At 41.2% G+C, this 24111-nt stretch overlaps 1 protein-coding gene across 1 annotated transcript in view; it reads right to left on the bottom strand.

The window, feature by feature from the left end:
• TLL1 (tolloid like 1) overlaps positions 1 to 24111 on the bottom strand; it is a 363446-nt gene that overhangs the window by 134054 nt on the left and 205281 nt on the right. Inside the window, exon 9 of the mRNA XM_078677025.1 lies at positions 21427 to 21542. Coding sequence (XP_078533151.1) covers positions 21427 to 21542 — 116 coding nt within the window. The remainder of the gene's footprint in view (positions 1 to 21426; positions 21543 to 24111) is intronic.

Below are 24111 nucleotides of genomic sequence, written 5' to 3'. Positions count from 1 at the left end.
AGAAGCCTCAAAACGATCAAAAGTGGACGAAACCACACGCCGGTGATTAGCTTCAGTGTTATAATATTTGCACACATGCTAACAAAAGTCACAAGAGCAGCACACAGGTAAACACCTTGGAAGACAGTAGTGTACACACCCCTCCAATGAGCGTGGAAACTTGTGATCACAACACAACTTGTAAAACGTTTCTGCCAGATCCTCAGCACACACGTATGACATGAAAACACGCACTGATCCTGTCTGAACGGAAACATGGGCAGGCAGGTCACAACATGGTGCCGCGGTGGAAACAATACCTAAAGCACGGGGTACAACCAGACCACTGCTGCAAGTTTATCGCAGCCACATTTAGAGTCGTTTTAAATATACCCTTTCTCAAGGCACTGAAACGGCTGCTGCTCTGTTACAATACAGTGTGGGGGAGAGGGGGCTGCGACAAGAGCTCACATGTTGTGGATGGCTGCAAACAGACGAAACACATAAAGCCATCTTGCAGTGGCAAACAATGGCGGAGCGTAGCTACTGTTTACTTTCTCCAAGCAGATCACCTTTTTTTGCACTTGATGATTTATGTGCGCAAGACGTCTGAGCCCCTGGTTGCAGGCTTCTCTGGAGAGGGAGGCTTGTGGATTCATGGTCCTCGTGGGGCTTGCGGGGCGGCAGTGTTCGAGATTACAAACCCAAAATAACAGGCACAGGGGGTGGGTGTGACGGATACCTCGCAGGAAGGCGCAGCGAACCGGGGCCGCAGCAGGCTGTGGAGCTTCGCAAGTAAGCTACTGCCCTGCCGCCATCTTCGGAGGAATAACTAAAACAAACCTTGGCAAAAAAAAAAAGATCCGCCCACCGCCGCATGACGTTCTAAAAGAGGCGGGATGCGAAAACATCTAGGGAACGCCCACGAATCTGCTCCGACAATTACGGCCAGATCTCTCTTCCAATGGTTAGCCTCCATTTATGGAGCTAGCCAATGAAAGAGAGAGGCGGGACAAAGCCCCGTACTGATAAACATAAGATTTCGCCTGCGCGAGCACTGCTGCGCAGTGCTACGCCAGGCGAAACCTAAAAATTACAAAATAATGAAGTACTACTATTACAAAATGTTCTGCATAATTTTCCTCTCTTTCCACATATTTTTCTCAACCCTACACATAATTTGGCCCCCACCTGCTTCTTAATTCCAATGGTCCTGCTAATAATATTTATATTTACCCCACTCAGTGGGAGAGTCACTTTTTTGACATTGGAAGGATGAAAGCCTGATTAAAAGATAAAGGGGTAGAGAGTGTCTGGTAGTGGATTGAAGACGCATGAGGTGGAAACAAAACTACACAGCCTTAGTATGCCCAGGCATTCGATACTCAATAGCGTAGACTACAGGCTTCTTTGTGAAATTTTGGGCCTGGGCACGTATTCTTTTACAAATTAAGCACGGCAGCACCCTGTAATTCATATTTATCCAAGGCCAACTCTAGGGCAGTGTGACTGGTGCCACCGCACCGGGTGCTGACTACGGGTTGGGGCGCCCTGTTTGCAAGAATATCATTGTTTTAAAAACACCTGCTGCTACGTTCTTTGCCTCCAGCAATTTCCCACCAACAATAAAAATGTCAAGATAACTCTGGTGATTAATGTTTCTACTGGAGAGAGATCAGAGTTTTTGTCTAGTGGAAGTTTTGACTATTGGTAAGGTATCACAGAGCCTGCTGCAAAGAACGTGCACCATGCAGATCACTAACTGCATTTAATGTATATAGGTCAGTGGGTAACTGTTTTTGTCAGAGAGCTCTTTTTTTGTTACTTGCAGTGTATAACTTAAAACCCAGCTATGAACTGTGATCAAAGAGCTGCATGCAAACTGCAAGGTATAGATTAGAGCTTATGATTTTTCCCCCTAGTCTTCCTTTATCCTAAAGTTGAAAGAATGGTTAATTTGGATAGAAATAAATTCTAATTGGTAAAGACAACCCCCAACCATGGTGTTACGTTTTAAATTCCGAGCTTGTGCTTCTCCAGACCAAGCGTTCTTAAACTATACTGCCTACCAGTATAGCTGACATCTGACTCCTGCACCTTGTAGTCCTCTGTCTTATCGAATGGTTCCTATACACTGATTTACGCATGTTTGATTGATTGTCTCTGTGTAATGTGTGTGTGATGTAAAGTGCTCTGACACCCTACACTGGTATAAGTGGTGCTATAAAATGAATTAAATGCATCTGGAAGAGAGTGGTTGTGTAGACTTGAGGGGCACTATGAAAGGGTGGTAGTGAGGAAATCCACGGTGGTGGTCATTGTGGTGCGCCAACAAAACATTGTCTCACCGGGCTCCACCAGCGCTAAAGCTGGCCCTGTATTTATCCAAAGACTGAGCTGCATACTTCCGTCTGACTCAGTGCCGGGTTGTAAGTAAATCTATAAATCTGCAACTCTAGAGGAAACATTTGCTATTGTACAGTAATTAAAATTTCACACTGGAACTGTATCCTCCCTGGGGTGACTCGGGTATCAGCTGTGCTTGTCGATTAGCTGCATTGGGCACCAGACCTTGCGCCTTCTAGTAAGAAGGAAAGCACTGAACTGCAATTTTGAAGTTATTCCCAAACCACTAATGTGTACTACGGTTCATTCTCACAGCTCCCGAGAACATAGTTCAGCAAGGCTTCTTAAAGGGTCTATTTATAAAGCAATCCGGTGACAGCATGAGGTAATTACTGACCTAAAACCAGAGTTAATATTGCATTTCAAATGCAATCAGTCACAAATGAGTGCGTTTGCCAACAGCAAAGTAATCGGTTATGGAACACTGACTACTATATTAAAAAAGTAAAAAGGTGCGCAGTATGGATGTTTTGAGATTGTTATTTAATTTTGCGCCCTAAGACAGATGCTTACTCGTGAAATGTAAATAAGAATGTGTGGTCTGAAGTGTGTGTATTTGGCCTGATTGTGAAGTACTTATGTATATTTAACCCACATTTGGAGGCTTGTTTTCCAGAAGAACTGATGCTGTTGATGTGACTAAGAAGAGAGTGAAGTTCAAACAGTTTCTGTTTTATGTGCCTTTCCAAATATGTGTGTGTAGACGCATCTCTGTTGCCTACTGTGCTGCCAGCCGCGGGGAGACGGACCACAAGCCCCAGACCTCCTTGCTAATGGGAGGAACAGAGGAGCAGGCACCTTCAAATTTGCCACAGTTTCCTGCAGCGCAGGATGCATCTCTGTTGCCTACTGTGCTGCCTGCCGTGGGGATGGGCCACAAGCCCCAGACCTCCTTGCTAGTGGGCGTCTTCAAATTGGCTAGTTTCCCGTAGCGTGGGATGCCTCTCTGTTAACTGCTGTGCTGACTGCCATGAGGGGACGGGCCACACAGACCTATTTGCTAGTGGGAGGAAAAGTGAAGCGGGCGCCTTCAAATTTTCCGCTGTTTTCCACAGCGTCGAACATGCCCAGGAGCAGGTCTGAGCCCGTCTGTGCCTGGACAAGACCTCTGTAGGCTCTAACAGTCATTTGCTATCGTTCCTGCATTATGGGTAAGCGGAGAGCAACCTTGACTCACGTCATAAACACCTTTGTACTAATACTACCATTCTTCACTATCTTAATTCGTAGGTGGGAGCTATTACAGAAGAAATCACAATAGTAGCGGAACAACTGGCCCTTCTGCAGTTTGAAAAAAAATAAAGACGAAGCTTTGGTGGCCTCAATGTACAAACAAGTATCTGCTTCTAAGGGAACTTCTGTCAATATAGGGACCTCACAACTAGTTCATTGACTATCAAGGCTCAGGTACAGCAAGCCTTCTCAGAGGTTGGCGGTGATATGACACACCCAATGCCTTCACAGACTACATCAGGAGGTATCCAGGAGCGGCCCATGCAGGTAAAAGTGGTGAGGTGGGGTGCAGGGGAAGTCAACAGACGATGACGAGGAAAACTAATTAGAAAAAATTAAACTACTTACCTTGACGAGCACAAGGTAAGTGGTTTTTGTTTTTCGTTTTTTAAGTTCCCGTCGCGTCTGTCAACTCCCCCCCTCACCCCACCGCTCTTACCTGCACGGGACGCGCCTGGAGATATGAGGACCAGGAATAAAGAAGACACTGTGATGCAACCTTCATTAGGAAAGTTAGCCACTGCACGTCATTCTCGTGCAGCGGTAGAGGAGTGTCTTCTAGATTTGAAGGCCTAGTAGGAGAATCTTTTGCCTCCTGTAATCAGAAGCTAACTAAGACTGTGGCTGTGATTTCTAATTTGGCGGACTCATTCAATGTGGTAGTGATATAAAAAAAGTCCTCGTTTGGGTACAATTGCTACAACCGAAGGCCCAAAGCACAGCCATCAGATATTGACTCTGAGCATTAGCTTACAAGTATATAATGCGTCTAATAGGAGGCCAGTGGTTGCCAGGGAGAATGTTGGCATAAAGAAAACAGGCCAGATGTGCCGTGAAGCTAGAGGGATAGATACCCCTTTGAGTCATCCAAAAGAGGGAGCTGCGGGGGGTACAGAAAGACCTGCTGTTGAATTGATGCCATAACTTTGGACTTACCTCCAACAGTAACCCCTTTGTATTGGTATTGGCCAACATGCCACCTCTTGGAAAATGAGTGACTTCATGGATAACCTGAATGTATGTACTAATGTGAAAAACAATCGCAGGTTATGGTGATTAGGCCTAAACATATTAGGTCCAGGAATTTTAATAATAAGGGTTCCTATTTAAATAAAGCAAGGGCCTTCTCTGACTTAGGCATATGTTTGACACACCTTTGCGTTCGTCCTTGCATTTGAAACATAACCACCTATCACTTGCTAGGGCAGTACAAGGTGTCTTTGACTTTGCTAAGCACTTGGGTCATACATCTATAGAGACCTTAATTAAAATATATAAAGCTAGGTGCATTTAGATTGGCACCTATGGATGTGACATCTGGGGATATGTCTCTGTGCAGTCACTCCAGAGAGAGGAGAATACGTTTATGAGAAGGCTGTTATCCCTACCAAATAAGGTCACCTCAGAAGCAATTCACAAAGAATTGGGCATTTGTTATATATCTGATATTGTACAGCTATGCCCTTTTCTTCTGTGGCCCGGGCTGGACTGGGAACGCAAACCGGCCTTGGCAATTGTGTCCGAACGGCCCCGGGGAGGGGGGAGGGTGGGGGGGGAGGGTGCTCGTGAAAAACAGTTACTTGTGTTACAAGCAGCCGCGAAAACCAGCCCCAGTTAACAAAAAAGGCCCGTCAGGGGTCCAATAGCGGCCCCCACCCTGGCAGCCCACAGGGGAGATGCCCGGTGCCCACTACGGCCAGTCCAACCCTGGCTGTGGCTAAAAGCCTGGTCCAAACCTCATACAGTGTTAAATCTTCTTATTTTGAGGGACTGCCTCGAGCTCACCAATGCACTCAATACCCTGTCTGAAATTCATAGAGATTCATTTAAGGGCTTTCGGGGCCGAGTTATTTAACCAGCCATTCAAAATTACTAAGGCTGAAGGTATCTTCACTACATCAGCTTTTATTCAGTGGAAACAGATGGCGAGAAACGCGGGGACGATGCTGTCCGAAACAGTCTGTAAGACACTTTTATGATCTAAGCTACTTTGTCAAACAAGCCATATCTATGTGCTGGGCTATCTAGCTTTCATAGATATCTTCTTACTAGATTTAGGATGAATCACTTTCAGTATTTATTGATCATTGCATAGGAATGGTCAAAAGATTCAGACTTTCGCCCTTGTCGATATGACAATGTTTCCACACAGAATCCTTTGCACTTTATGTTTTGTCCAATATATAGTTCACTAAGGAACCGTTTTATTTATCCTATTTTGAAGATGCTTAGTTTCAAACAGGCTTGGAAAGTGCTCTAGTATGACTAGCTTTTACTGGATTTAAAGGTCTGTCATTCAGTTGCCTGTTTTCTTGAGAGAGAGAAGAGTTCTAGTTGATATATGAACTGTGTCCAATTTAAAAATGTAATTTTTTGGGGGAAGAATTGGAAATATGTATTGAAGGCGATTTTTACTTTTATTATAAATGATAAATATTTTGTCTGATAATTTACTTTTCTGGTTTTAAGGTAAAACCGATTAAAGTTAATTTGGTGATGATGGTATATTTGAAAATATTTCTATATTATTTTAACCTATATAGGCATCCACGCACTTTCAGAATATCGGTAACAAAATAGAAAGCTTGACAGCTTGAAGAGAAAAGATGTTAGAAAAGTTTGAGGGGTCGTAAGAGATGGGTTTTAACCTTAATACTTCCATCAGATCCTTACATATCTTTTGCTTCCTGAAGAGAGCATTAAATCAAAACTTTTTTGTAGAAGCAAATTGAAGATAGGTATAAAAAGAAGAAATAAGATGCAAATTCAAGGATTTAGGATCTGCATATGTGTACGAAAACACATGAATATTAGTACAATGACAAATATGCTGGGATCAGATGTGTAGAAAAATTGGTTTGGCAATTATCCATCTATACTTTAATGTAAAAAAATACTTTTCCTCTAATATCTGACTTAAAAACATCCCTCAAGGTGACTCACTTTCTGCGGTTTCCACTAGGTATGAGAGTCCTAAGTAAAAAGCAATACCATATTATAACCTCCTTTCTTTGGGCATCTCAGGGCCTGGAAGAGCTTTGGCACTGAAATGTTGCTGTTACTGTACCCCATCAACCACTCCCTGAATGATGCCCAAAGGAACTAATGATTTCAAAGCCTGCATGAAATACCTCATGCTTGCAAACCTGCTCGTATAAAAGGGTTTTAAATCTACTGTAACCCCCCAAAATGTATCCATTTAGTTTTCATTTTTAAAAAGCAAAACATAGGGGGTCATTACGATGGTGGCGAGACCGCCACCGATAGGCTGTCGGTGGCGGTCTTACCGCCATCGGGACCACCTTCACTGCCCGCCGCATTAGGATGGCAGGTGGTGCGATGGCGGTCTGAAACACCCACCGCCACGCATCGGACGGGCTACTTGAGCCCACTGGTGTGGCGGAGGGCATCGCAATCCCTGCATTGGTGGAAGAGCCTACCAGGCACCGCCGTAGGGATTACGATGTCCCTCCCGACCAGCCTTTCCATGGCCATTCCCCCGCCATGGAAAATCTGGCGGAAATAGACATTGGGGGCCCGTACCAAGCCCCCTTTCCCACCTGGCCCTAGGTTGTGGGCACTGGGAGGCACCTATGGCACCCCCTATTTGTCCCTGCACCACGTGGTAGGCACAGCATTGTGCCTGCCACATAGTACAGGGATATGTGTGGTGACCCCTTTTTGTCTTGCGGCGTGTGCTGCAGCCGCAAGCACACGCCGCAATACAAAAAAAAGGCAATGTGACCGCCTCGGTGGAGGTCGCATCATAATTCTTACTGTGGGACTGCTGCCTTGTAGGTGGGCGGTCTGAAGTAGGAAACGATGGCGGAAGGACTTAAGTCCGCCCACCCCCGTAATCGGGCCCATATTGTTTATTGTTTAAAATATAACTCCATTGGTGCAAAGGCATTAGCAAAAATCTGTTGCTCTCCCTATTTGGATCACTGACACAATATTGAAACCAAACACATCATGATACAGAAATATCTTGTTGAAATATTGATAAAAAAATATAGTTTTTCTATTCTCATAATGGTAAGTACAAAAATATTGAAAAATATCTCAGTTTACACCAATATCAAAAATATATATGCAATAATATGATTTTAATGTATATTCATTTAATACTATTTAAACATATTTAATTTACATTATGTTAATGTAATGTAATGTACAATAAATATATATATATAGTTAAAAAAGTAAATATTTGAACATATAACATTAACATAATGTACATTAAATATGTTTAAATAGTGTTTAAACATATATAAATCCAAAACGTATTTAAACAATCACACACACACATATATGAATGTGGGTATATTTATATATACACTTACTTAATATAAAACAGTTTAAATCATTATAATCTATATTTTAATGTTCTAATGTTTTTTAAATAAACCAATATAATTGTGTATATATATATTTTTTGTTACATACACAGATGCAAATAATTTATAAATGTAATAAACAAACAGCAAAAAAAGTAAATATTTCGAATTTAATTATACACAGACCAGTAAACAATATAAAAAATACATTTCACTATAAATGTTACAAATTACATAAATATATATATATATATATATATATAAAAAAATATAAAATTAAAAACATAAAAAGAATAAATATGTAAACAGTCCTAAAAAACGATTAAACTCCAAGAATAATAAATATACTATTTTCACTCCAGTATGTGCATGGGTAGGAAAAGCATTGGGCACAAAATAGGGGTACATTTACTATTCTCAATCTATTGTTTGCAGCAGTAGGGGAAGCATAGGACTCAGGAGGGGTAATATTTGCTATTCCTACTCCAGTGTGTGCAACAGTAGGGAATGAGTAGGACTCAGGAGGGGTAATATTTACTATTCCCAATTAACTGTGTGTGACTGTGGAGAAAGCGTTGGACTCAGGAGAGATAAAATGTACTAATCCCACTCCAGCGTGATCAACAGTAGGGAAAGTGTTAGACTCAGGAGGGGTTACATTTAATATTCCAACTCCAGTAGGTGCAACTGTAGGGAAAGTGTTGAATTCAGGAGGGGTACAATTCACTATTCCCACTCCATTGTGTTCATGTTCAACAATAGGGAAAGCTTTAGACTTGGGTTACATATACTATTCCCACACCAGCGTGTGCAACAGTAGGGAAAGTATTGGACTCAGGAGGGGTTACATTTACTGTTCCCACACCAGTAGATGCAAGAGTAGGGTAAGGGTTGGACTCAGGAGGGGTAAAATTTACTATTCCTACTCCATTGTGTGCAACAGTACAGAAAGCGTTGGACTCAGGAGCGGTTACATTTACTATTCCCACTCCAGTACGTGCAACATTAGGGAGAGCATTGAACTCAGGAGAGCTTAGATTTACTGTTCCCACACCATTTGGTGCAACAGTAGGGAAAGCGTTAGACTCAAAAGGGGTAAAATTTACTTTTCCCACTCCATTCACTGGTACAGTGCAGAGAGAGTACTTCACTTCAAACAAATAACATATTTTAACAACTCCAATAAATACCCCAAAATATAAAATTCCAAATGTAAAAATTCAAAGTCTTAATTTGAACATTTAAAAAAAAAACAAGAACATAAATATTATACTTTGTAATAACTATTATCGAGTAATACAAATATTATTAATATCATTTACAAAAACACTATATTCCCACAAACATAACGGTCAATAATTAAAATATGATCGAAACAAAGTATGACACAATTAACATATCAGATAATTAAAAAAAATATTTTTGTAATTTATAATTACTTAAATAACTTCTCCTAGTCCTACACACACACCTAAAATATTAACAAATAAGATAAGTTCACAAATAACATAATTATTAATGAAATAATTAAAAATAAAGTAATAACTCATTACCAAAAAAGTATTTCTCAATTAACTTCCCATCCAGTAACCCTGAAAACTCAACAACCTGCACTTAACATATAATTTAAAAAAGATCTTAATTACACAATTTACATAATTATCAATTAAATAATTAGTAATTTAACTTAATTAATTATAATTAAATAACTTCCTACCGTGTACCCCTACAAACCACACAGCGAAAAAAAATTACAAAAATTATTTAATTACATAATTTAGATGATTAAACACAACAACCTGCACCTAACATATCATTAAAAAAAATCTTAATTACACAATTTATATAATTATCAATTGAATAATTAGTCATTTAAATTAATTCATTAAAATTAGTTTACTTCCCATCTTGTACTCCTACAAACCCCACAACCGACATCTAAAACATAACTTACAAAAATAAATGAATCACACAATCTACATAATTAATTATCAATTAACTAATAAAAAATTACAAATGAATTAATAATTATTAAAAATGAATTTACTTCTCACCCTGTACCTCTACAAACCCCACAACCCAAACCTAAAACATAACTTAAAAATTAAATGTATTACTCAATTTACATAATTATCAATTAAATAATTAATAATAATTACAACCATAATTATTAATACATTATAATTAATTTACTTCCCACCCTATACTCCTACAAGGCCCACAACCTGCACCTAAAATTATTTACACAATCTATATAATTGGTTGTCAATTAAATAATTATTAATAATTACAAATTAACTATTAATGAATTATAATGAAATTACGTCCCACCCTATACCCCTATAAAACCGACAAGCTGCAACGACACAAACAAGAACAATTAAAAAAATATGAAATAAAAAACAAATAACGTACAAAGTATATTAAAAACATTAACAATAATTATACAATGCATAAAATATATAATTAAAAAATATACTAAAATACATAAAAATAATTAAAAAACTATTTTACAAACAACATTCATTTTGTAAACGACATTAAGATAGATATTTTTAACATCAATATTAACAACAGATAATGTTGCAAATAATATTAACATAGATATTTTTGACATAGATATTACTTACCTTAGAAAATTGCCAATGTTATCCCTGCGTCATGATATTTGTGGCTCACAATATTACAAACTCAATGTTTCTCTATATTTTTTACTCAATATTTTGTCCGAATACCGCCTATTGTTTACTTTGATGAACAGTCCAGGAAACAAGGTAGCTAAGTCAAACTCTCTCCCCAAATATTTTACTCATAACTGTGTTACTCTTTATGTTCTTTAAAACGTGCTTTGGGTGGATAGCACATATATCTTATTAAGGAACAGAGTTCCTGTTCATGCTTTCTGATATTGATTCTGGCTGGACCTTGCAATTATTTTTCCTACTATGTCTATTTTACTTGTATTTTGCCTCTGAGTGGGCATCCCACGTATATATTATTGTACCAGAGCAAAGCCCTACTTTTTTGTGTAAACTGCATTGGGGACGGTTTTCTCAAACAGCATTTTATGCTAGGAAATGTAAATGTTGCTACATGAAAAGCTATAGTACATGCATCATTGTACTGAGCTATATTTAACTGGCTTCAAATTTGGATCACCCCACTTTTAATTTGTTCTACAATTATCCTTCAATTACATTTCTGGTTTCTTTTTCTTCAGGATTGTGCAGTTTATACACTGCTATGCATTTGCTGCCTCACTTGTACTCCAGCAGCTAACTTCATCCTCAAATATGTATTCGCCTATCTTAAAGACTGCAAAGCAAATCACTCTCTACAACCCAGCACCTTTGCATCTTCAGAATGATTTGGCCCACCTCCACATGAGAGTTAACTTCATAGTACACAGCTTGCCCCACAGTAATATACAACTGCATCTCCTATCACAAAAATATTATGCTTGCAGTAGGATGAGATAAATGCTGATGCTCAGCAGAACTGGGTCGATCAAGGACACTAACATGAAGGCATATTAACATTGGTCCTTGCCCGATGTGAAATGTTGATAAGATGCCCATAAGATGGCATCCTAACTAGTTCTATTCTAACTAAATAACTGCTATGTAGATTTATGTATAAATGACTATAAGGCTTGTACTGTTTTCAGCATGTTCCTTCCTCCTAAAGACACCTCTAAATCCAGGGCTGCTGGAAATATACGGTAGACGAGAGCCTAATTATGCGGCAGGATTGACTAAATTTTGTGGCACAAAAACGCAATTTATGTGGCATAATGCAGTGAGTTTTTTGATAGTATTACTTCCGTATTTTGTAATTTTTACACATTAATACCTTCTGGGCACAGTGAATCTCATTACTACCAGTTAAAACACCCAAATATAGCAACAAGCAACAGAAAGTTGACCAGTCAACCTTTCCCAAGGGCCTTCCACTGCACAACAACAGGGGGTCAATTCCGATTGGGGGAAAAAATCGTCTGTACGATTTGTATCCGGAGCCCTCTCCGTACGAATCGTACCCGTCCGTCCAAGTCGCGAAGTACGATCCGTATTCTGTGAATCCGTCCGAATCGTCGCGATCCGTACGTATTGCAAGGCTGAAACCGTGAACCGTACGACTCGTACACTTACCGTACGACTCGTACACATGACGTACGACCCGACGAGTACGATCCGGACCGGTATAAGAGGACGCGATTCGTACGGTCCACGTCAGGTAAGGGCGAGTCGTACGGAAAAGCACACAAACACATACACACCGTATGGTCCGTACACCCCATAATCGCAGGGGTATGCACCGTACCCCTGCGATCATGGGGTGTACGAGCCGTACCCCCATTGGACGATCGGTGTACGAGCCGTACCCATGTACGATCGGTGTACGGGCCGTACCCCCATTGTACGATCGGTGTACGAGCCGTACCCCCATTGTACGATCGGTGTACGAGCCGTACCCCATGTACGATCGGTGTACGAGCCGTACCCCATTGTACAATCGGTGTACGAGCCGTACCCCATGTACGATCGGTGTACGAGCCGTACCCTATGAACGATCGGTGTACGAGCCGTACCCCATGTACGATCGGTGTACAATCCGTACCCCATGTACGATCGGTGTACGAGCCGTACACCGATCGTACAATGGGGGTACGGCTCGTACACCCCATGATCGCAGGGGTATTGTGCGTACCCCTGCGATCATGGGGGGTACGCACCGTACCCGGGGGGGCGTTCCGTACCTGTTTCGGCTCGAACTCTGCTTTTACGGCTGTTTTCAGCTCCCGTAGAAAAAGGGTCGTACGGTGCGTACCCAACACGTATCGTACTTGCTGGGTCGTAAAAACCAGCCGCGAACCGTACAGATGACGCGTACAGCGGGTTCCGAGGGAGAATCGTACGGAGATTAGAGTCGTACGGTGTCTTGTATGACTCGTACGGAGTACGGCTCCTGGTACGAATCGTACTTCGTCGTACGTACGGGACCTTTACAGGTATGATTCGTACAGAGAAAAAAACGCTCCGTACGATGATTCGGAGCGCTTTTTACCGGATCGGAATCGACCCCCAGGTGTCGCTGTGTTTTTAGTAACTTTAGAACCATTTGAGGTAGAACCATTTTTTTGGTTTAAATTCTGCAGATGATGAAGCAGATAATGGATTATGTGGAAAACGCTGCAAATCCTTGATTGTGTGGAATAACGCCATAGCTGCAACATTGCATACATCCAGTGGCACTTACTATATCCAAAAGAATTTGTAGGACAGATCACAGATTTCTGTTACAGTGAGCTATCTATGTGAGCCCAAGAAAATTAAACTCCAGGAAATATGACAGTCACCCAGCAGAAACAATTATAGCTCTTCTCACAAACATTCATCACGGATCCTAAATGCCATGTCCCAAAAAATCAGACCACAGTTGCAAAAGTATCTTCTACCCTACACCAACAGAACATATTATGTAGGCCCCTAACACAACCAGGTACAAATCAAAGCAACAACATTTATTGTGTGAGTAACAGTTGCCGCCTCTGCAGCATGTCCCTATCCGCCCATCTACCTACATATCAAATCATGATGAATGGAAGAGGCACACTGTTTTGCTACTAATCTTTTTACATATAATGGAACATGCAGACATTTTCTGGGGAAGTCTGCTTAAAAGAACAATGTTAAAGCCTTTACCTCATAGTCTTTACTTTGCAGGATGTTACCACACCTGCAGGCGTTTCTTTTATTTGTTTACCATACAGTACTTTGCCAAGCAGGTAAGTATTTTTTTTAAATGACATATTTATAATGTCATATTGAAAAGGGGGATTTAAGGTTTATAGGATGGATAAGGGTACAGGGAGTAAGGGATGTAAAGGAATTTTTAGGGTTCATGAGTGCGTAAGGGTACAGGGTTGTACGGCACTTTAGGGTTCAGGGATCGGTAAGCATACAGTGAAGAAGGGGTATTTTAAGGGTTGAGGGATGGGTAAGAGGTAGAAAGGGGTTTTTAGGGTTCAGAGATGGGTAATGATATGGAGTAGCATAGCATTTTTAGGGATCCGAAGTAGGTAAAGTACAGGGTAATAAAGGGTACATGCAAAGGGCAGCAGAGAGAGAACACATATACTTTTATTTTATATCTAATTAAAAGTACATATATATATATATATATATATATATATATATATATATATATACATATATACATATATATAATATATGTATATAGATATAGAGATAGTTACCAGCAGGTAGTTAATGTTAGGACCTAGTTTCTATAGAAAGAGCATTTTTCATTTGCCTATAACTTTAGCGTCGTTTGACAAATCCACGTGAAATTTTCAAAATTAGTTTGACGCTCAATCCAGCTGCTGTCTTAAGAGTTGAGGAGTCCTACTTCAAGCAGAGGCTCAGAAAAAGCTACAGCCCAAACTGCTGAACGGAATTACACTAAATTTGGCAGAAAAGTAGTTGGTGGTCCAGAAAGTGATCTTTTTGTAAATTAGTGTAAATGCGTTCAACAGTTTTTTAAAAAATAAGGAAAATCCAAATGTGTATATATAAGGACACAGAAGATCTGGGACCCCTCCCGATCTCGTGCTGAGATCTGATTGGCTGAAAACACCTCAAACCAGGAGCCGAGTACCAGAAAAAAGCATTTAAAAAAAAGAAAATGGGGCTGGGTAGATATACCCTGACCCTCTAGGCCTCTTGGGGGGGGGAATCCCACTGGGACCCCGCAGGGCCACAAAAACATTTTTTGTAAACAAATATTCCATCTTAATCCGTGGGTTCCTGCAGAGAATATGGTATATTATTATTAGATATTATATAAAATATAATATTACATCAAAATATTATATTTAAGAAAAAAACGAAGCACGCTTCATTAATGATTGGCCCACGGGGCATTATTTATATAGGGAGGGGTGGTGCACATGCCCTCCCGGGGCATTAATATTGCCCATAGGACAACCACCTCCCTGGCGTCTCTTAATAAATGAATTGGGGGAGGCACGTACGGCGTCCCCCACTGCCCAGGGTGACGATGGCCCCTGGTGCTTATTTACTTTGTAAATGGGGGCCTCTCGGATCCCCCCAACCCGGGGGACTGCCACCTCCACGGGGTTTCACTTTCACTTAATGCGGGGGCGGCCACGCACATCGACCCGCAGCCCCAGGGACCACCACCTCCCCAGGGCAAAATTCAAGAAAGGAAGGGGCCACACAAGCCCCCTCCTGAAGCCATTAATGGCCCTGGGGACCGCAACCCCCCAGGGCCGGCCCCTGCTACATCCCCAGGTGCCCACCCCGTGACATAGCGGTTTGCTCAGACTTGGCAGGAGCTTTGACAGCTCCTTCCAAGTCACAGCAAACACTCTGCTGTCAGCAAGCAGGAACTGTGTGCCCGCTTGCTGAGAGCTGGGGTGTTCTTTGTTTTCCTGCAACAGAGATGCAGGCAGGGAAACTGAGGACAATTGCTTTGACACACAGGGAGCTGCATGTTTCTGCATGTTTAGCAGCTCCCTCTGTGTCAAAGCAATGCCAGCTCCCTCAGGAGGCTGGGAGCTGGCAGGGACCGCGGGGGCCTTGAACTCCTCCTGCGGTCCCCATCAGTGGTGAGTGGGTGCCCTGGTTGGGACCAGGGCACCCACAATAGAGGTCGGGCCCCAGGGGATGGGGTCCCCAGTGCCGAAATCTTCCCAGGAGGGCGGACGCGCAGCTCTCATTCTCCATTCAAAAAAGGCCAGGTCCCAGGGGATGGGGTCCCTGGGGCTCAAATTGGCCCAGGGTAGAGGGGCCACGTGGCCCCCTGTCAAAATAAATACAAATAAAAAATGCCAGACTGGCACGTCACTGTAGGCCATGCCCCCTTTCTCCACCACTCTGCAAACGCGCCTCCTGGCACAGTACTGGATGGGAGATGAAGTCCCATTGGCGGCCAACAACCCCCCTTTTACTTCTAGTAAGTACCACACAGGGAGAGTGCTGAGAGGTGATTGGAGGCCATGCCCTCCTTCTCCACCACTCTGCAATCATGGCTCCTGGTGTTCTACTGGTTGGGAGTTGAAGTATGAACCTCAGTACTGAGTCATGTTATGCACAAGTGATGTTTGCAGCAAGTTCCAAGCAACAGACCTTGCATTAATTTACATCTCCTATGCACAAACTCATAGCTATCCATCTGCAGCTGTTAGGTTTCTAACAATCTTTATCCGGCTATTGCTAATATAGCATGAGTGAAAGATACAGGACAGGAATGGTTGCAAAGCAGACATGCAGTATATTATAAATATATCGCTTTAGGATATTGTTACCTAATTTTAATAAGATTTTGTGGCATGCTTATTAAAAAGGAGCAGAACGCTGCACAACTGCAGTGCATTGAATAAAGGAGAAAGCACATCTCAGAGCCATATGTACAAGCATATGGCGCTGTTACCATCATCCTGTACACTGGAGCTCAAACAGGATGGCTAACGTGATGCACACACTTGCACCATAGTTACAATTTATGTGTGTGATGGCTCGCATTTGGGGTTTCTACTGGAAGGGTACTGTTCCTGTAAAAAGTATTTTGCATAGAGCTACTCTAAAACGTTTCCCACATTGGAGGTGTGCTGAACAGTGTAGCACACGTCCAATTTTGGAGACGTTTGGAAAAATGTAAATATGTTTTGTTGTTAGCGCCTGCCCCAAAGTGCTGCATGTTTTGGCACAATGCCCTATCTAATATTCCTAGTAGGTAGTGCTTTGCATCAAAACCTTGGATGAGAGGTCTGTAGCCTTAACTGTTGGCTTGTCACCATAACAAACACAACTACAACTATGTAAGTGTTTCCAAAAGGCAGCCAGCAAGCATGCAATCAAAAAAACTTGAATACATAAAAAGTGACACTTGGCAAAACAATCTACAATCCCTTCTAATAGTGGCAAACAGGGAACGCCAGTGCCCAGTTGCCATCCATGGGACGTCCCCTTGATACAAAGAAATGCAAAGCAATGTTAAGGGTGTTTCTTTACAGACTGCTTTCCAGCACAAAAACAGTATTCCGTTGCAAAGTAAATGGCTTATCAACAGTTCCAAGGTGCGTTTTGTGACTTTGCACAGGCAAAATTGTTGCTAAATCTGACCTTTGTATGCATCCTGTACAACAAGATGTCCTTTCTGAGAGGCTGGAGGTCAGCTGCAGTTCTGCTACAGTCAATAATGCTCCTATTCGATTGGACACTTTCTTCTTGTCTTCTATCACTGAGACTGGGATATGACTATTGCTTCCTTTTCGATGCAGTGATACTCATAATGTTGCTATAAACATCAACGAAGAAAACATAATATATGTTTATTTGCTGGCTAGAGAGGCTTGCAGCGGATTGTGTTCATGGCTCCTGTTTCCTGGAGAGATAAGCTGGCATTAACCACAGTAAAGGGCAAAGAAGCAGCAGTGGATAGGAAATGAAGCCTTGGAACAGAAACGCACCGCTCCAGCTCCGTATTGTACTCATGGCAATTGACACTCTTTTTCCATCTCTACCAAGCAGGACCTCGGGTTGGAGACACCGAGTTAAAAGAGAAACCAGAGCAGCGAGGAATGAGTCTGAATACTTAAGTTGTATCTTTTGCAACTCTGCAGAAATGAGGACTGCTGGAGACAAGGCAGATCAACAGTTCAAGGGGACAGGATGGCCGCAGGTCTCCGGAGAAAAACAATTAATGAGCATTTGTCAGCACAATTAAAAAAGTATTGGCTACCTAAGCAAATCCTGTAGTGCCACTGCAGACTTAATTAGAATAACATACCTTCCCTCACATTACCTGGAAAATACTGTTGACTATACTACTACATGGTGTCAGTGCAGAAATAATTCCAGCTTTTTCATTCTTTGCAAATCGGAAGTCCATGTGAGAGATTTTTACCTCCCTGTTTTCCGTTTTTACGGATTTTTACAGATAAATTCAGACAGAAAACAATGTGTTTTCTGTCAGTATTTATTTTTAAAATTGGATAAATACAGAAAATTGTGCTTCTTTTAAGTGATTCTCCGTGCTGTCTTTCAAAATTATAGGCCAGCAGATGAACAGCATGGTTAATAAAAAAACAGGATGACATTTCTTTAAATAAGAAATTAATGGTATAATACCAATGGATGTATTGTTATGTAATATTTTGCAGCTTAAATAGCTAAAACACGACAAACATCAAAGTATAAGTGCGCATCTATCAATTAAAAGGATATAGAAATGTACAGTTTACAACTTCATTTATACGCAAAACACAAAATAAATATGTATAAATACAGATAAAATGGCCAAAAAATAAACATGGATCAATACAGACAGAAATGGCCAAAAACTATAATACCATAAAACTGGGAGCCCTACCTGGAATGCAGGTTCTGTCCCAATTTAATGGATACACCGTTCACTACATCTGAATCCCACACCCGCAAAAAATAAAACAATTATAGCAGTGTAAAAAAGCAATTTTAATTATGTAGCACCATCAGTGGACACATACTAAAATACAAGTATGGCGCAAGGGACCTGGGGGTGAAGGACAGTAAGGTGGGAAGATTTTTGTCTGTGGAAGGAATCATAAGGGGAACAAGCAAGGCTGTGTTCTCTCTATAGATTTAATTCCCATTAATCTTATCTAACTCCTAAATCCTTGTATGAGAAACAGATAGGTTGATGCAATTGTGAAATGTGTGGTGTCATTGATAAAAAAGTTGATAGGAATGTTTATGAAAGGAATGAAGGACATCAGGTTTGTCGCAGAGAGTGGTAATCTACTTGGCAACTATCATGTATCCTCATTCTTTGGAAACCAGAGTCCCGCTAGGATAACTGTGTTTTATGATGTCTTGCATGAGGCACAAATTCATGGAAGAGGTCCTCTTACTGGGTCAGACTGGCCTATAAAGCAATAGGGTAGTGCTCGAATAGCTGCTCTGACAGATCTTTGTGCAAGCCGGTAATCTCACTATTTGCAATGGAATATGGAAATCCCGAAAGAAGCATCAAAATCCTTCTTCTTTTGGAGGATTGCTCCCATCTCAGCCTCGAGCAATCTCTTTTTCCGCTCAATCATGTCACTCCTCGCATCGAGTCCGCTCAATGCCCTCTTTTTCGGCATATGCATTTCAGTGTGTACGGTTTCTTTGGCCTCTCTCGTCCTCGCTCATACTTTAACACCAACGTCTTTTCGGAGGGCAAGCCTCCTGCAGTGTCCTTGGTGTGGGACATGAGAGGCTCTTTAACCTCCTCTTGTCTTCGGCTGATTGGTGTTTCAGCACCCAGGCAGTGCTTTGGGTTTTTGAGTCCAGGGGTCTCGGCTCGCTTTGCCCCTGTTTTTTCTGCCGTACCTATTTACGCTTCTCTGGGTGTTTCTTGTGTTCTCGGTTGACATCGATTACCTCCTTATTGGGGTCATGGAACTCTAATTCAGCCCTCATGGCAAAGTTATCCCCTTCCTTGCTCAACAGACCATGGTCTTTTAATGATGAGCTGTCTTTCTGCACTTGCATGGCGTAGTGTGTCTGTCTCTGTTTCATCTCTGGCTCAAAACATTTTTGCTTTGATGTTAATGCATGCCTCGCAGCCCTCAGTATTGTGCTGTAGTAGGCAGAGGTTACACACCTGGTATTTGTCCCTTTGGGAAAACTTGTGGAGGCACTATGGGTATAACCTAAAAGGCATGCTCTCCATATCCCCTGTTTAGGGTTCCTCTTGGCTATGCATTATCTGACCTCCTCCCTGTTGGTCCCGCACGTACCCCACCTATTTGTTCAGTATTTCTCTGTGGATATCAGTTATCCTCCTTTTCTTTGCACTATGGTAATAAGTACAGGCTGATGTTTTCTTTGACAATCCATCTCTTTTTCCTGTTTCTTCTTTTGAAGTTCGGAGAGTCTTCAGCAGTAGCTTGCATACTTAACAGCGGGAATAAATCTGAAGTTGGCAACTATGCACACAGAGTTGGAGGGTGGGCATCTCACATCAGGAGACGGATCGCCAAGGCACCAAATGGTGGCAACAGATGACCCCCAATAAAAAAGAGAGAAAAGACTCAAAGAGTACAATTAAGTTCCCAACCAGTAGATGGAGGAATAATGCACAACATGTGAATCCAAAAAAGATCCACAAAGCAAAATTACAGTGGGCAAAGGAATATAGAATGCCGAACAAGTATTATCACAGTACAAATCTTCTAAAGCCAGAGTTTGTCAGAGGGAATAACCCACCGAAAAGATCTTGGCTATTCTGTTAATCTGCGCAAGCATTAAAAAAATATTGTTTTAGAGGATTTAACACAGAGTAATAACAATCCACTCATCAAGGCCTCATGGTATTAAACTATGTTGTGCGCTATAAATAAGTTAGGCCTACTGCGATTTTCATAACTTTTCATGGATAACAGATCATATCTATGACACCTGACATATCATTTCCCAATAAATCAATCAAGCCCAAAGCCATGATCCCTGGATTGTCACTGTAACCACATTAGGCAACTGTATGGAGCATAAGGTTTTCCAAAAGGCAAAACAGGAACTATTTTTCAGCCCTTGTGCCTATTCAAAATCGTGGAGAGAGGATGATTAACATGTGGGCGGAACTTCAGCTCTTCTGTCAGTGCTGGTTCTTAAAGCTCTTTTTCTAGAAAACACATAGGGTCCGGTGAAGCTGTGTGGTTACACCAGACCTACAAATTATGAAACACAACTGTTCAAGGGCATCATATAGATAAACCTTTTGCCTCAGTGTTGAAAGTGTTCCACAACGATGCTATGCTTTTGATACTGCTGGAAGGGAAATTAAATGTTTTGACTCTCAAAACTGGGCTTGATTTCCACATCTAACCATAAGAAGAAGAGTATAGGAATCCTTCTTTTAGTTGGAACGACATAAAGTTTTTGGGAATGTAAATATTTGCTCACATATCTAGAGCGCACATCGTCTGATCACCTGAATTTGAGAAAAGAGAAAAAATAACTTTTGACACTTTCACATGATTTTCATCTTTATATTGTGGATATTCCAGCAATATGAAGATATTGAGCTGTATGCTGAATCCATGTGGTTTTGTAGAGCCACAAGATCGGAGTGCCACTGTTATCCACAGATAACACTCCCTACAGTAACATAACCAAGCAACCAATGAACTTAACTTAAGAAAAATGACTAACAATATTGTATTACACATAATTGTGATTAGTATACATATTTGATATCGAATTATATTGCTGAAATAAAATAAAAGATTTTGAAGAAAGCATTTTCAAAATACAGAGCTACAATTTACTATATATTTAGCTGTGGATAGTTTTCATAATTGCTAACGAAATTAACACTATTCTTGTTGTGTTTACAATATAAGAAGTATGTGTGTTTATGCAACAAAATACAGTGACAAGCAGAGCACAAGAGCGAATCGACATACGATTCATACTACCTTCTCTCCTGGAGTCACAGAAACTCTCCATATGCAGTGTGTGTAGGAAGGATACCCATTTGGAAAGCCTGGTGATGAAAAGTTTCCTGTAGATTCTTGAAGTGTTTCTCCACACGCTGAAAGAAATTAAAACGTATAGGGAATTTTAATAGTCAAACGAAATGCAGTTCCAATCGAAGTTGTAAACTTAATTGTTACATAGGCATCTGAATACAGAAAAGCTGGCACACTTCTTCAATGGGCAGATTTAGTCCAGACTTGGTTTTTTTAAGGGGCAGACCCTAGAAGATGTCCACGCTGTCTCTCCCACAGAGGGAGATTTTAATCACAGCTCCAATGTCCTTTCTAGATTTTGGCAGGAACCTCACATCTCTCAAAGCTGGAAAATGCACTCCAGCAACACAAGGCTCCAGCCGTGTACATCGTTGCTGCAATGGTTTCTTGAGAAGATGAACCTGGCCTCCACATTGTCACAAAGTATAGGTGTAATATGTTCACATATGAGAATCCCTTTCCACTCGGCAAGTCTCGGCGATCCTACATAGCCCCTGAAACAGGAGAATCTAGTCATTGAATTTCAATGGCAAACAGTTCCAGAAAGATCCTCTGCAGATCCACAAATGGAAAAATATCTCTTCTAGAACCTAACACTTACAAGAAGACGATCCTACATTTCGGAATGTTTACTCCAGAAGATTACAGCGGTATTATCAGAAATAAGAATTAAAATGACACATTTCAATAGGAAAGACCTATTAAGCAAGTACTATCATCTTTTATAGATTAGAGGGTCATATGGAAATACTGAAAACAAAACAAGAGACGTCATTTTATAAATTACAGCTGCCATATCACTTCCAATCCAGGGAGGGCCAGCTCACCTTTAAAATGTCACAGTCAACATATTTGGGAGCCTCTAAACTGCAATTATCTTAACACTTGTAATATACAGTGCAAAGAAAAAATATGAAAATCGTGGTAGGAACCACTAATTAAAATATTCAATGCTGTATCACACATATGGGCACGCATGTTGATAACGATACTTGTGATCAGTGTTGTCGTTAGGAGCAAAGATTGTTCTATAGCAAGTAAAGAGCAAGCTAATAAAGGCATGATTCTTGATTCCAACTGCCTTCTGAATTATACAGAGACTCTACAATTATATGCATGTGATAAGAAGTAATTGGAGGCGTTTTTAATGCTGGTTGGGAGTGGTTCTTGAGTTTAAGGTGGAAAATTGATACAGTTTTGTTTTAAAAGACTCTCATACAAGTCCATTGTAAAGCACGTATTCAACTTCAAGGTGGGGAACAATGATGGATTCTGATGAGGGAGGCTTGGCGCCAGCCGCGGTCGGTAGTAGGAGTTTCTGCAGGACGGTGACGTGGGAGGGGGAGGGGCAGGGTGGGGGGAAGTAATGTATGGATTTCGGAGTTTAACAGGTAAGTAAACCTATAAATAAATAAAACAAATTTTGTTGCGCGCAGTGCAGACAGCAAAATTTGTTTTATTTATTTATATGTTTACTTACCTGTTAAACTCCGAAATCCATACATTACTTCCCCCCACCCTGCCCCTCCCCCTCCCCACGTCACCGCCCTGCAGAAACTCCTACTACCGACCGAGGCTGCTTGGCATTGATCCGGAGACTGAAAGTGTTTAGAACAATATAAGAGACTATTATGGCACAGTCCCCTGTTATAACCATTAAATCCTCAAAGACGCCACTAAGAAAGCAATATCTAGGGTGGCGCAGAGTTAAGGGGCATTAGTCAGTATAAATATCAGACAACTAAGTTGGGTTAAGGAGACACTAATCATCTTTGACATTTTATGTACATGAGTTACTGGAAATGGGAAGTGAGTATTCAATTAACTGAGCAAAAATGCAAAAGTAGTAACACCAGAAATCAGAAAAGTAAGCGCCTTGTTTCAGAAAACTTTGAGCCTGTCAATGCCTAAGAAGCCAGGGAGTGGCATTGGATAGTAAGAGGGTTTCAGCCTACTATTGATTGAGCAGCCACTCTTACACTCCCAAAACCACAAAAAAAGATCCGGACACAGCCTCCTAAGTACTGGGGGATGTCTGCAAAATAGATAATGGATTTCAACTTTGAAAAGCCGGTCACGTGGTCCACGTGGCCATTGTCTTTTTCCCTATGTTAGCATGAGCCTGTGGCAGACTGTCTTCTGCTTTGCCATGTTACTACATGAACATATATTGCTTTGTGCCACACTGCGACTTTCACACAGAGCATGCTGTTGTTTTTGCGTTCTGTTCTTTCCTGAGATTTAGTCTGAACATATCAGGCAAACTCAAACAACAATGTCCATTGTAATTCTTTTCTGGTCTGGCTCTAGTGCCTAGACAAAACATGCAGATGCAGCTGTTGTTTGGCGACATGTACTTTGGTCATATAGGTATACACGGGTGGGTAACACACACTTGGAGAGGGGTCTTTCCAGAGAAGGGAACGTGACATCACCTGTGATGTAGATCTTCCATCTATAGTCTGAGGTATGGGGTCTGCTGCTAAAACTCAGAAGTCTTCTAATATATACTCATTTTGCATCTATAGAAGGGGAGGGAGGTTAGACTACACTGTTGTATATAATGACAGCACCTGTTATGATTTACGGACTACTAGCTATGCTAGTTGTATTTGTGTTAGGCGTTTTTCA

Source organism: Lissotriton helveticus, chromosome 2_1, assembly GCF_964261635.1.
Source record: "Lissotriton helveticus chromosome 2_1, aLisHel1.1, whole genome shotgun sequence".
Taxonomy (NCBI): Eukaryota; Metazoa; Chordata; class Amphibia; order Caudata; family Salamandridae; genus Lissotriton; species Lissotriton helveticus.
This window is presented reverse-complemented; position numbering and strand designations above follow the sequence as displayed.